General features: G+C 33.2%; 1 protein-coding gene across 1 annotated transcript; it reads right to left on the reverse strand.

Moving 5' to 3' along the window:
* Window positions 1–6746: 6746 nt before the first annotated feature.
* Window positions 6747–10240, reverse strand: LOC11445011 (uncharacterized). The gene is made up of 5 exons (XM_003595876.4): window positions 9470–10240; window positions 9120–9177; window positions 8604–8687; window positions 8373–8508; window positions 6747–7298 (listed from the first exon to the last, which is right to left on the reverse strand). Exons 1-5 carry the CDS (start codon window positions 10098–10100, stop codon window positions 7035–7037), a joined length of 1173 nt encoding a protein of 390 aa, XP_003595924.1. The 5' UTR covers window positions 10101–10240; the 3' UTR covers window positions 6747–7034.
* Between the last annotated feature and the right edge of the window lie 3235 nt (window positions 10241–13475).

Consider the following 13475-nt stretch of genomic DNA (forward strand, 5'->3'; position numbering starts at 1 on the left):
GGTCAAGGGAAGGTGTCCCGCCACTTGTCAAGCGGCAAAAGAAGTTCTGAATATATGCCTTGACTGAAGTACTTTAGTTTTAATAATTGACAAAAGAAGTCTTAGAAGAACAACGATGCAGTAAGCGAAAAAGAAATTCAAGCTACCGAGTCTTGATTTTCTATTATTTGTATTAGAACTTTTTTTTGTAAGTGGTTAAAAAGCCTCCGTGGATATAAATCGCACACTCACAATGATTTTTATTCAAATATATTTTTGCATGAAAAACCACAATTTATTTTTGGAAATTCCATAATTATTTTTGAAACAATTATTTGGCATGCTTTTGTACCAGCCCATAAATATCATGATTCAGACTCTTAAAAATACTTTCTAAAAGGCGTTTGATTTTCATATGAATCATGATCAACATATTTTATTTCCAATGCCATAAAATTGTTTGAATAGTAACTATACAATATTTCTTGAATTAGTTTAATGATAGTCTTTTACAAATGGGAATCCTATATTATTATGATTAATAGCTTTTATCATATTTATATATATGTTGTCAACTGCAGGGTGGGAAAACGGCTCTAACCCGTCGGGTCGGCTTGTTCAGTCCACTATTTTTGGCGGATTAAGTCAAAGTTTTAAACTTGTCCCCTTCAGTTGGTCCACTCTGCTTAACTCGTCGAAAAAAGCAGTTTGTTGCATGAATGCGCGTGAGGGAGGAGTGGGTTAACTTTTTTTTGAAGAAGCCAAAATGGGGTAGTGGGTTAACTTGTCAACTTGCTATTTATTAATTTTTTTATTCAACACGTTAGACAAAATTTAAATGGTAGCAACCTAATAACCCATCATAACTTAAATTTGTCTCATAAGTTTGTTTTTACAACAAATTTATTTGCTACCAATTTAATTTGTTTAAATAACAACAACATGCTTTTTTATAAAAATAAAATTGTCAAAAAAATTCATTAAAAATTATTATTTTTCGTTTGGCGAATCAGCCTGCCACTAGGCGGTGCAGGGTGAAATTTTAAACTCAGTCACCTAAGCATTATTTTTCCCTACAATATACGAACCACCATAAATATTATTTCATTCTCATTCATTGTTAATACGAACATGTAAATAAAACTATTTCATATTTAATTTTATATGAAATAGTTTTATTTACATTCTTTAAATCATATTTAATTTTATAGATGGTATGATTTGGAATCTTAAAGAATGAAAGAAAATAAACCAATAATGTAGACAAATTAACTTTCATGAGAATATGTCAGTTGCTCGAGGACAAGCTACAAGTCTTTCTACACCAAAAGTTTACTTTTAATCATACAATTCTTGAATGGTAATATCTTTGGAGAATGTTATTTGAACATCTAAAACTTGACAACATATTTGATAAATAAATACTGGACAAAAATCACAAGATAGAACAACACAACACAAAAATGAACAACACAAGACAAACTATTCTGGTATTGAGTATTTTTGGCTCTTATATGATTTTTGGTGGACAAAAGACTATTTGGTATTTTAGACAACTTGTACGTGTGACAAAAAGTTGCGTTGTGCTTTAGTGAGGGACACAAATTTTAATTTTTATCCTATCCATTGCCTGAAGTTTGTTTTGTCCTTGTAACAGTTTTACAAATCAAACACTATAAAACTATAGTTGTCACGTCCTTTTTTTTAGCGGATCAAACACACCTTATAACAATTTATTTAATTTTTTTTTTTACTGAATCAAGAGTGAGGAAGACATCAAGGAGCCGTTGGACATCCCAACTAGGTCGGTACCCCAGGGAACTCCAATCCTATGCCACTCACTCATATAATATATATAGAAAAAAAAAGGAAAAAATTGTACAAGAGGGGGCCAAACCAAACCCTCAAAAGAGAAACAAACAAACAAAATCAAAGAAAAAAATTGGAAAGCGAAAATTAGGCAACCCATTACGGTCCCTAAAGAAATCCCCCCGAACAAACTCGGGCATAATATCCCACAAAAAAATAGTAAAAATATGTCTGTGACTAGCAAGCTTGTAGCAAGCTTGTCCTCACAACCAAGAGACCAATATCTGCTAGCAATGTTAAACTGTATCCTCCTCTCCCTTATAAAAAACTGCTCGAAAAAAATGAAGAATTGTTGTGCAAATTTTGGTCCTTTCTCGTTCAAAATAGTCTCCCATTTTTTAAAGCTATAATAAATTTTGGGCCTTTCTCGTTCTACAATGTTAGTTTTGCTCTTTCAACATTCTGCCTATCATCCTTGAAAATAGAGACAGATTGTGCGCATAAATTGCAGCCACAATCACCTTCTTCTCTTGAAAACAACTTTTCATTAAGAAGGATTTGGTAATGGACCCCGAGAGCGGGTTTGATATCCTTTTGTTTTCTTCCGGCTACTTTTGGATACAATAGTGGTAAACCCATCTTCATCCACCACATTTGAAACAACCAGAGCCTCTTGAATTGTTCCCAAGTCTTTGAGTAATAGTAGGACAACGATGTGGAATAACAGTAGCAAAAGGATGCGATATTTTGCAATCTGCTTGTATTTCCACGCCATTCCTTTCACTGTCAGTCCCCTCATCCTCGTTGAGTACGATGGAGAAGGGAACAATATCCTGATGTAACTGCAAAACTGGTGCAACCACTAAGGGAATTTCGTTGTTACCGACATGCGCATCAGTTGCTTTGTCAAGTGCCAACATATCCAAGCCAGCATTTTCACTGTCAGTTCCCTCCTTCTCAATGGACTGATTTGCGATAGGTTGTGGAGTAATCTCATGTTGTAATTGCAGCACTAGTTCAACCATTATGGGAATATCATCATTACGGACAATCTCATCAGTTACGTTGTCAAGAGCCAAGCGATAAAAAAATGCAGAAGTTTCAGGAATTACCTCTATTTCGCTGTCAATCTGCACTCTTTGATTGTCAATGGGAACATCAGACTTAGGGGAAACCTGTTGTTCAAGAGTTTTCTCTATTGCATTATCTGTTACCGTAATTTCCGTTGTTACAACAGGTTTTTTAAAGGCCAAAGAAGACCCAATGCCAAGGGGATTCCAGTTGCTTGCCACTTCTTAGTCTGCACCTTCTGATGTATAATGATTTCCTTGCCCTTGTCCTGCACTTTCGGACCAATACAGTTGTCCTTCTTCTTTTCAGGATGTAACCAACGACAGTTTGCTACCGAATGGCCAATCATCTGACAGTGCGAACAAAAATCGGGGAGCCACTCATACTTCACCTCATCCGGGAACGCAAAACCCTCCCTTTCCACCGTAATTTCGTAGAACAACAACAAGAAAAATCTACGTCCACCAGCACCCGCGCATAATGGCCAAATGTGCGAGTCGCTGATCATATTTGTTAAAATCCTTAGACCATTTGTAAAGCCGCAGAAGACCCGGTTTCAAATTAACAGTCCCCATAGCGAGAGATGCGCACAAATCGTCGTATGAGGAAAACGAAAAACTCATAAAACCCACGGCCGAGGGGTGTCATCTCCCACGGACCTTTAGTTTTCCATAATTTCGATAACCTTGCTGCTATTTCCTTGGTAGAATACGACTTATCGCCCTAGTTCAAAAATAACCTACTGTGCATGTGGTGCTTGCATTTTTCCAATCCCTTGGTGTATATATCCTCAGTGATGCGGATTGAAAGATTGTCCCCTCGGATCGTCGGAAGAGGCAGCGGTGCATTGTCAGCCATGGTGACCGGAGATAACACCAAGTGCAAATGAACGTTTCTGTTGCTGATCAATGGGACGAACCGTAGCATCTGATACACAAGGCCATGGGCAAGAAAACCTCATGACCGCAAAAAGCCAGATAAACCCCAATCAAAACTCTGCAGCAGAACCGTGTTTGTGTCCGCGAGAATTCGGAAGGAGGTGGAAATCGTGAACCAGCCTTTGTAAAACACCAAAGTAGTATAGTCACAACTGCAATTTCCCCCAATTGCCCAAATTCAATCGTATAACAAACAGTTGAGGAAGCTGATACAAAATCGAGATGAAGAGAATCCAGGAACGCAAAGAAAACCAGTACAGATAAGCTAATCAAGCCAGGAACCCTAGGAGGGGAAACCCTAGCAGAGCAGTCTTTCATCGTCTAATTAAATTGATTTCAATCTCTATTTAACTTGAAGAGAAAGAAAAAACTAAAAAAAAAAAAAAAAAAACGTATCTATACAGTATATAAATACGTTGTTGGACAACTGTTGTCTAGATAGCATTTTTCATTTCTTTGGATTATCACATGTAGGCATCCCCAAGTGTTTAAATGGAGTATTACCCAACTTAGAGTTCAAATGTGTGTCTCATCTTCAAGCAATTACTTAGATTCAACTTGGACATGTAAACTATAAAAATTGACCTTAAGTCCCGGTACAAGTTCAAACAACAAGATATTATCCTTTATTTCTCTAAAAGGAGCCAATTATAGTTTTGAGGCTGAATAATTAAAATTCTTCTTTGATAAATCCGAATGATTAAATTACAAATAAGCGGCAGCCTAATTTTATTTTTAATAACAATTTTTTTATTGAGTCGGATAATGAAAATTAATACAAGTAGTACTTCTTCCATATTTTAAGATAAAGTATAAGGGTACTGTGCCCAAAACAAAAAAAAACGGATTAACATATCTATCATAAAATAAGCATGAAACTCCCTTTTTGAGACACAATAATATTATTATCCAATATGCAAACTGTGTTATATATCCCCTAACAAATTGGCAAGTGCTTCTACATGAAGATGAGGAATTCATGAAATGTGGGAGCTTTATATTCAAAGCTGCGAAATTTTTGCATTCGTGTTTCCTTCAAAACAAAGTAACATGTATTATTTTTCTTCCTTTTTGGGTGTTTGTTAGAGATTCCTTTAGAAAGACTTGAATTAAAATGGTCTGTTATAAGATAATATAATTCATTATGTGACATGTTAGATTCATGTAACTAACTCTAGTTGAAGAGAATTAGAAAAAGCACTTTGGTTGTTATATGAATATGTGTTCATATATATGTTTAAAACTGTGGTTGCACTAATATTTTTAACAATGATTGGAATCTTTGATGTTACACAAAATTGTGATTAAATGCGTCGGTTAATAAGGTCCCAATCGCAGTTAAAGAAACATATAAATATTGATGTTGTAATCCAGATTAGTATATAGCTAGTTCAAAACCGTCTTTTGGTATAAAAGATGATAAAAAGTCCAAAATGAGAAAAGCAAAAAACTACGAAATCATTCTTAAACATGTAAGCTTTAGAAATGCCATAAAAAACTACGAAATCATTCTTAGATATGTAAGCTTTAGAAATGCCATAAAAACCGAGACTTTTTAGCTTGTGACGAGAAGTTTCCAAATCATTCATAATCATGAATTTAAAGAAAAACCAAAATTAGCTAGCAAATCTCTACACCAATTACCCTACTGCCTAATATGAATAAGTTAAAATGATCAATTTAAAGGTACATGAGATTTTTGATTCGACGAATCATATTAGGAATACCACAATTAGAAGAACGATTGTTAATAATCATATCAACAACACTTTTTAATCACTTATATACCAATCATTAAAAAATAATTAATGATGACGTGACTCATTTAATAGCAGGACCTATTATCTATTTTATGTGTTTATCTTTTTACAAATTGCATATTTAATTTATTTTGTCAAATAGAGAGGATCTTTACCCGTTGTTGATACCTTGTAATAAGGTGAGACTTTCACAATGTTTAGTAGAATCTTATTGTTTTTAAAGGTTTTGGTATAGTCAACTACCTTCAATTAATGGTCCATTCATTTGTTACTTTTTTGTCCCGGAAATTTGTTAGGGAAGCCACTTATATAATTCTCTTGCATTTGCAAGTAGTCCCACTATGCATGTGTAACAATGTTAAATGCTACTACAAGAATAGTTATAGCCATTAATTAGTTTAAAGTATATTCAATGTTTGAAGTAACCAATTAGAAAGAAGAAAGTAAAGGGAGCACATGGGAGAAGATATATATACTTATCTTATCTAGTTTTAACATTTTGAAAAAGTATATAATATATGTAATCAAATAGTACATGAGCACATGACAATTGAATTGAAGGCCACTCAAAACATCCACACCAACTCCAAAATATATAGGAAAAGGGCATAATATCATATTCACTCAAGCCAAAAAGTTAAGAGAATACAATAAAGATGAAATAACAACTTCATAAACAAAGCAAAGAGAAGGAAAATAGGGTTTGTTAAGGTGGTCCTACACACTCTTCAACAAGTATCCCACACAGGCTGTTAAAGGGAACCAAATAATGCAAAGTCCTTGTAGGTCACATGGTCTCTCTACAAAGTAAACTGACATTACACATGCCCTTGCCTCCTATTTGCACATGCACATGCTGACTGTTCCCTAACACTCCCACCACTTCTTAACGGCTTCTCCTGTTGAAAAAGCACGCTTCGACACGTTGTAAATGATCTTGACCGTTAAATCTGATATCAGATCGTTCAAACTAGTTTTAACTTTTAAATAATTTTGGTTGTTAATTCTAAGTTCGAACACTTGAGATTAAAAACTGTATGACGCAGTTATTACATTAATTTTGCTTTCTTTGATAAATGATCTTGATCTAGAGTCGGAGATAAGACGGTTCAAATTGCACGTAATAAAATCAACTTTAAATGATCTCAGACAGTTGAGACTGAGACTAGAACATGTTTGACCCAGTTAATGCACCAAATCTATTTCCCTTAATAACACCATTAGTAATATTTTTCTTGTTCTTGAACTATGCAAAATAAAATGCTTTAGCACACTCAAACTTATCATTAAAAATTCTCACAACATCTCACAAATCAGAAAGAGAGAAAAAAACTTTCAGACCTATCTAATAATATACACAACAATGAACTCCAAGTAAACTATAGTCAGCACATTAGTTATATTACATATGCTTTTAAGCATACATAATAATAACTTTCAATTTATGTCTTGAGAACTTGTAGGGTCAATTAATCTCTTATATGGCTGCCAATAATGTGCATTGCAAGTGCCTGTGGCAAGTGATTAAGTGGTCATTTGTTAGGCCAGCTGCCTGCATAAATGAATGAACCACTGTTGGACCAACATATCTAAACCCTCTCTTAATCATGTCTTTGCTTATGCTCTCTGATTTTGATGTCTTCACTGGAATCTTGTGACCAAATTTGTATTGATTTGAGATTGGTTTATGATTCACAAACCCCCAAATGTATTTGTCAAATGAACCAAAGCCTTTCCTAACCTGTAATGTCATAATTTCAAAATAAGTAATTAGTAAATACTTTAAAAATTTGTTTTTATCTTGTGGCCTAAACACTTGTACCATTGGTAAGGATAGCTTATATCAACGAAAAATGATATTTGTATGACAATTTTTATGACAACTTTCTTTCTCTCTAGTTGGTCAAAAACAAGAGAGAGAAAAAGAAAGAGAGATGATAAGAACAACATTTAAGTATAAGAGAAAAAATTGTTCAAAAATTATCACAAAATAATTGTATAAATATCGTTTCTCTATATCAACACTCACTAACTAAGATGTTCTATTGGTTAGAGCATGTATGAGTCAATATAAAATCGTCGTAAGTTCTGACATCCGTACCGTTTGCCTTTGTATATAAACCTTTGACTCATTGTAAATACATTTGAGAAAGTAGTAATAAAATGTATTTACAATAAATCAAAGACTTATATACAAAGATAATGGGTAAAGATGACAATGCCCTTAACAACTTTATAGGCCTCATATATGTTTTAAATGCCTGAATATGTTGATTAGTGAGTGTTAACAGCTAATAACAGCTTCTCTACATAAGGTTTAGGATAGTTAATGAAAACAACTAATAACTAATATGAAAACAACTAATTAATTCTATCATTTACTATATAAATAGCTTATAGACAAACACTTATAAAAAAAAAAAGCGTTTAAGTGCTATAAACGTTCAATTCAGCTGTTTATCAAGATAGGAGGAGCCTTGTGTTAAAATTAACTGCAACATACTGTCAAACAAAAGTTACAAAAAATCTGTAATATGTGACAGCATTGATAAGGTTTAAAATTTAGCATTGATCAATCAACTCATGTGGGGACAGAAACAGAAACTTATAAGCTATTGGAACTAACTTGTCTGCAGCCTTTTTTGTCAAAGAGTGAATTAGAAAAAATAAAATAATAAGAAGTGGAAAAAAACAATTAACTATTCTGTTCTTTTCTACTAGAAGTTCTCTCAAACTATTGTTTTTTGAGGACATGATATGAAAAGAATAGAGATCAAGCAGAAAAGAATGATGAAAAGGGCACATTTTTATTTACCTGTAAAATTTGGTTAGCATTATCAACAACTCCTCTAACTTTACTTATATCAATGCCATATTCTGAACTAATAGACATCATTTGCTTATCAGTCAAATTGGCCACAATTTCTGCATCAAATTCTGAAAATGCAGCCCTGCACATAAATTTAAAATTAGTACTTCCCTAGAGCAAAAATATTATTGTATGTTCTGCAATTAACTATATGAATGAATTTAATCAGAATCAAACCTGAAATCTAGGCGTTTCTTCAAGGTTGAGGTCCAATCAGATCCAACTTGAGCTCCACTTAAAATTAGAAGTTCAAACAACATCCTGAATATAGACAACATCATAATATTTTTTAGTCTTCATCTATAATGCAATTAGTTCATATTTGAATTGACAGTGAGATTAACAAAATTATGGTAAACCACCGCAATATTGATAAAAGTTCCAATTTTGAGTTTCAACAATATTATAGTGTCATCATGATTTTTCCAAACTATCCGTTCAATAAACTCATCCAAACATACACCTAATTTATGTGTGTTTGTGGAGAATCCACACTTCCGATGGAAAGCATGTCTGTCTCTTACATGTGTTGGTGTTCGACACAACACAACACCGATACATGTAATCATCTTTAATTATTCTATTTTGCAAATTATCACTGGTGTCGATGTGTCATGTTGTGTTTAGTGTAAAATATTTATATCAATGTTAGTGTTTCATAGGTGTGTGAGAGAGAGAGGGGTAGGGACTTACTTGTCATCATGAACTGGAACTCCCCATTCTTCATCATGATAAGCAATATAGATAGGATCTGTTTATCAAAAGAGACATTAAAGTTAACACTTGTTGCTTTAAGATAAAACAAAATTGCACTAAATATCAAAAAGGGTACCTATGAATTTGTATTAAAATATGAGTTTAGTTTTTATAAACCTATAATAAATTAAACTATCAACAAATCACAATCAATCTTATCTCTGACTTTAGAAGTAATTATAATTAGAGTCATACATTTTTAATATTCAGACAATTATAATTGATTGACTTTCTAATAATTTTCTTTTAGAATTAAATCTTTTAAAATATTTATAACTACCAATTACCTGAATTGGTTGTGATGAAGCTGCATCTCTTCTCCTCTTGATTAGTAGTCTTTGAATCAAGAGCACTTGAAGGATCAATAGGAAAAACTCTTTCAAATTTAGCAGATTTTGATCTTCCATAATGAGCAATCTTCATTTTCCTTTGTGCTTGCTGAAGTGCCACTTGTTCCCTTCTAACAGCAGCTATGCTTCCTGGTGAATCAGTGATCAAAGAAGAAGAATAACTCAATGAAGCAGCTTCAATACCAAAAGACCCTTCTTTAAAACTCTTTGATTTTTTCCTCTCCAAAGTTGGAGTTTTCATTATGTTTTTTGGTATTGAAATCTTTTCACAGCTTAAATTAAGTCCATTATTGTCATTTCCTCTCTTTATAGCTAATGGTCTAGTACTAGTAGGTGACTTTGGTTTTGGAGAAATTGGTGGTGTCAATGAAGAAGTATTAGTCTTGTTTGGAAGTGGTAATGGAGAAAGTGATTTTGGTGTTGATTTCTTAATTGAGTTTCTTCTTTCAAGATTTGGAACATGGTTGCATGTTGGTTGAAGTACTGGCCTTCCATTGATTCTAGCAACATGTGGTGTTGTGGAAGATTCTATGCCTACAGTTACTTCTTTAGCCTTGGAGCTACACATGTTTTGTGTTTATGTGTTATTAATTGAAAAGTGTATGAGATTTTGAGGAGTAATAGTGTTAAGATTGCAATGAAAAGAGAGAGAGAGGAAAATGAGGGAAATGTTGTGAGGGATTGGAGGGAGAAGGAGGAGAGGGATTTGAGGTTTTTATAAAATGTGGGGAAGGTAGGGACAGGTAAGAGGGGAAGTTGTAACATGGGAAGGTGGGGATCTGCCATACAACTTCTTGTGAAGGGCATTACTTTTTGAAAACTAAACCACGAGGGGTGATTCTAATTTTGGACACTTGGCAATGTACCAAAGGTGATGAATGTTATTAAATGTTAATTAATGTATAATTTATTGTTTTTAATCACATGATTTCCAGGGGAAATGAGTCTTGGTGATTTAGAAGTTGATCATGAAGTAAGTAAAATTTAGTCAATGAAAACTAAGTTGTTTGGGCTCCAGCGGCAAGGAACTCCTTCCAAGGACGTACGATTTTCAGGAGAAACGACGTTTGGCCAGTGCACATGCCTCTACGCATGAGTCGGATTAGTCGCCCACCTTTGGTGGCTCGAAAACCGATGCAAAAGCCAAAAAAAAAAGTTTAGTCAATTATTAATGTTTCGGTCAAAGTTCGAACTCATGTACTTTTAATCAATTCAACTTTCATTGAATTAACTACTTGAATTTAATCATTTGTTGTTTACGAATGTATAATGAATTTTGGTATTAAAATTATTATGAGGTTTTAATTATTAGGGGAGAATCAAGGAAGCTTGAAGGATGATTCGTTGGGTGAGATATTGTGCCATAAATCATGTTTTTCTTGCATATAACTTTTTCTATTTTGTTTATGTAGTAGATATGTGGCTTCTCAAGGTTAGTTTTGTGTGTGCTGGAGTGATGGATAAGAAAGGTGAAAAATGTGAGGAGAAAGATCAATCATTGGGTCCATTCCTTTTATTATCTGTATGGAATCTCATTCTCTTTTTCTTTCTACCCATATTTATGTATGCATGAGAGTGTGCAAGCATATGGAGGGTAGAAAAAGCACATGAGATCCTTTATGTGCACTATTACACATTGTTGAGCACTGACAACAAGTATGGTGGTTCTTGGGATTGAAATGGTGGTTTGTAACTTTAACTTATATATGCCGTTGAATTTTACTACAATAGGAAGAAAAAATTACCACATCAAATCAATATTACTCTTGTCTTTGTCACAAGTCTTCAAATGACTCACTAATAATGAGGAGACTGCTTGAAGTCTTGATTTTGAATCCCTTTTAGGTTGATCATACAAGAACTAAGGTCTAAGCTTCTATTTGGATCCGCGATGATCATTTTTTTTGTCAGGTAGTTTAGTGGTTATAATTCACTTTATAAGGTGAATAAGTGTGTGTTTGGTTACGCGGTGACAATAATTGATTTTGGTTGAATTAATTTTACAGAATTGATTTTGATTAAAAGTGAGTTGAGTGAAAAGTGATTTATGTTTGGATACCTTTAAGATAGAAGTGATTCATATGAAAGATATTGTTTGGATATTGTGTCAAAATTGCTTTTAGTTATGAAAATGACCAAAATGGATTTTCATATATGTGCATTTAAAATAGATTTCATTTATCTTTTTTTTTTTTCCTACAAATTTCATTACCATTTTTTGGTTTTTATTTAGAGCATTTCCATTTTATTTTTTTTGAAGAAAGAGCATTTCCACTTTTTACTTAGTTATTTAATTTTGTGTTTAAGTTTAATACAATTGTGTAAAGATTAAATAAAAAAATATTTATTATTTTGTAAAATGTTAAAAATTATTGGGCTCCGCAGGGTGATATAGAGTTATAAAAAAAGAAAGGTTTTTTGATAAACAAACAGTAGTCGACAAAAACCACCGTTTCTTATGTCTTCTTCAACCTTCTACTTGAAATTTCTGAAAGATTTTTTATTTTTTTTGCAGCAACAAAAAGGGTACACATACAACAATAGCAATGAGATGAAGTAAATGATTTCTCATGTAGCTGGAGGGATTTGTCAAATATAAACATATATGTGAAAAAAAAGTGATGAGATTCAAGGGTAAAAGAGACAAATAGGGCTATGTACTTTCACGGTAGGGAAACTCAATTCCAAAAAGCTAGGGAGAGCAGTTTCTATACAAATCGATTCTGAAAATGCAAACGTACGGCGGGCGGTAGAGTGTTGGTGGATAACCAAACACCTTGAAATTGTGTTTGACGATACAACGTGCGGTGAACCCGTTTTCACCGAGTAACCAAACACTGGCTAAGTGGGGTGCCTGGGGTTCGAACCCTGGCCCCTGCATATAATAATGCATTGTCCTACCAACTGAGTTATGCTCACGGACGACCATTTATCCCATTCTTGCGGTACAATGCAATTTTCAATGTGAAAATTGAAAGCTCCAATTTGTAGATTCAATCCTCACTTCAACTTCACCAATTGCATCCCGGTTCCAAACTAAGGCGAAATGCATAAATGCTTGGTGATGATTTTGCGAGAATTACAGAGAACTATCGTGATTTTAACAAAATCTACATTCAGATTGTCATCACGATTTTGCTAAAATGATTGTGAATTCAAACATGCAATTTGGAACTTTTATTTAATTAGTGACCCCAAAATATATGCACTAAAAACAAAAAGGGGATTAGAGCCTAAGACATCTACCATAATAGTCTTGCAGTCTCTCTACTGCACTGAAATTAAAAGAGGTTGAGAGCATGTGAGACTTTTTGTAGTATTGCTATGAAATTTTTAAAAAAGATATTTTCTCTTTATTTTTTTGTTGTTATGTATATTTTTGTTCTATTTTTTGTAGTATTGCTTCTAGTCCTTTTAAACAAAGTTTCATATGTTTTTTTCTTTAGTGGTCCTCCTGACTCATAATGAAAGATATGATATTGAGAGTTGATGTAAAGAATTTTGGATTACAGGTTGGCTGATTTACTTCTTCATTTGAATACAAAACTTGTTCATATGCCTAGCTAGAAGAGTAGGCAATCATAGGTAGATCATTTATTTACAATCTTGGATATGTAATCTTTATCTTACCAAATCAAGATATCTTGAATTTGCAGCTCCCCCAATCTGAAGATTTCCATGTTTATTAAAAGCAAGCAATAAAAATTAACCATATGTCATTTTTAAAATAAAATAAGATGTATCAAAAGCTGATAATAAAAAGGACATACATTTGTGTCAATTGTGAAATCTACTTTTTCTTTGTTAACTAGGAAAATATGTTTGAATTCATAAAATTCTAGGGAAAATATTTGTTTGAACACTAAAGAAGTGGAAAATATGAGTAGTATGTATTACGTCCAAATCTCATTTACAAAAATGATTACTAAATTTTATCTCTACA

This window comes from Medicago truncatula, chromosome 2 (assembly GCF_003473485.1).
Source record: "Medicago truncatula cultivar Jemalong A17 chromosome 2, MtrunA17r5.0-ANR, whole genome shotgun sequence".
Lineage (NCBI taxonomy): Eukaryota > Viridiplantae > Streptophyta > Magnoliopsida > Fabales > Fabaceae > Medicago > Medicago truncatula.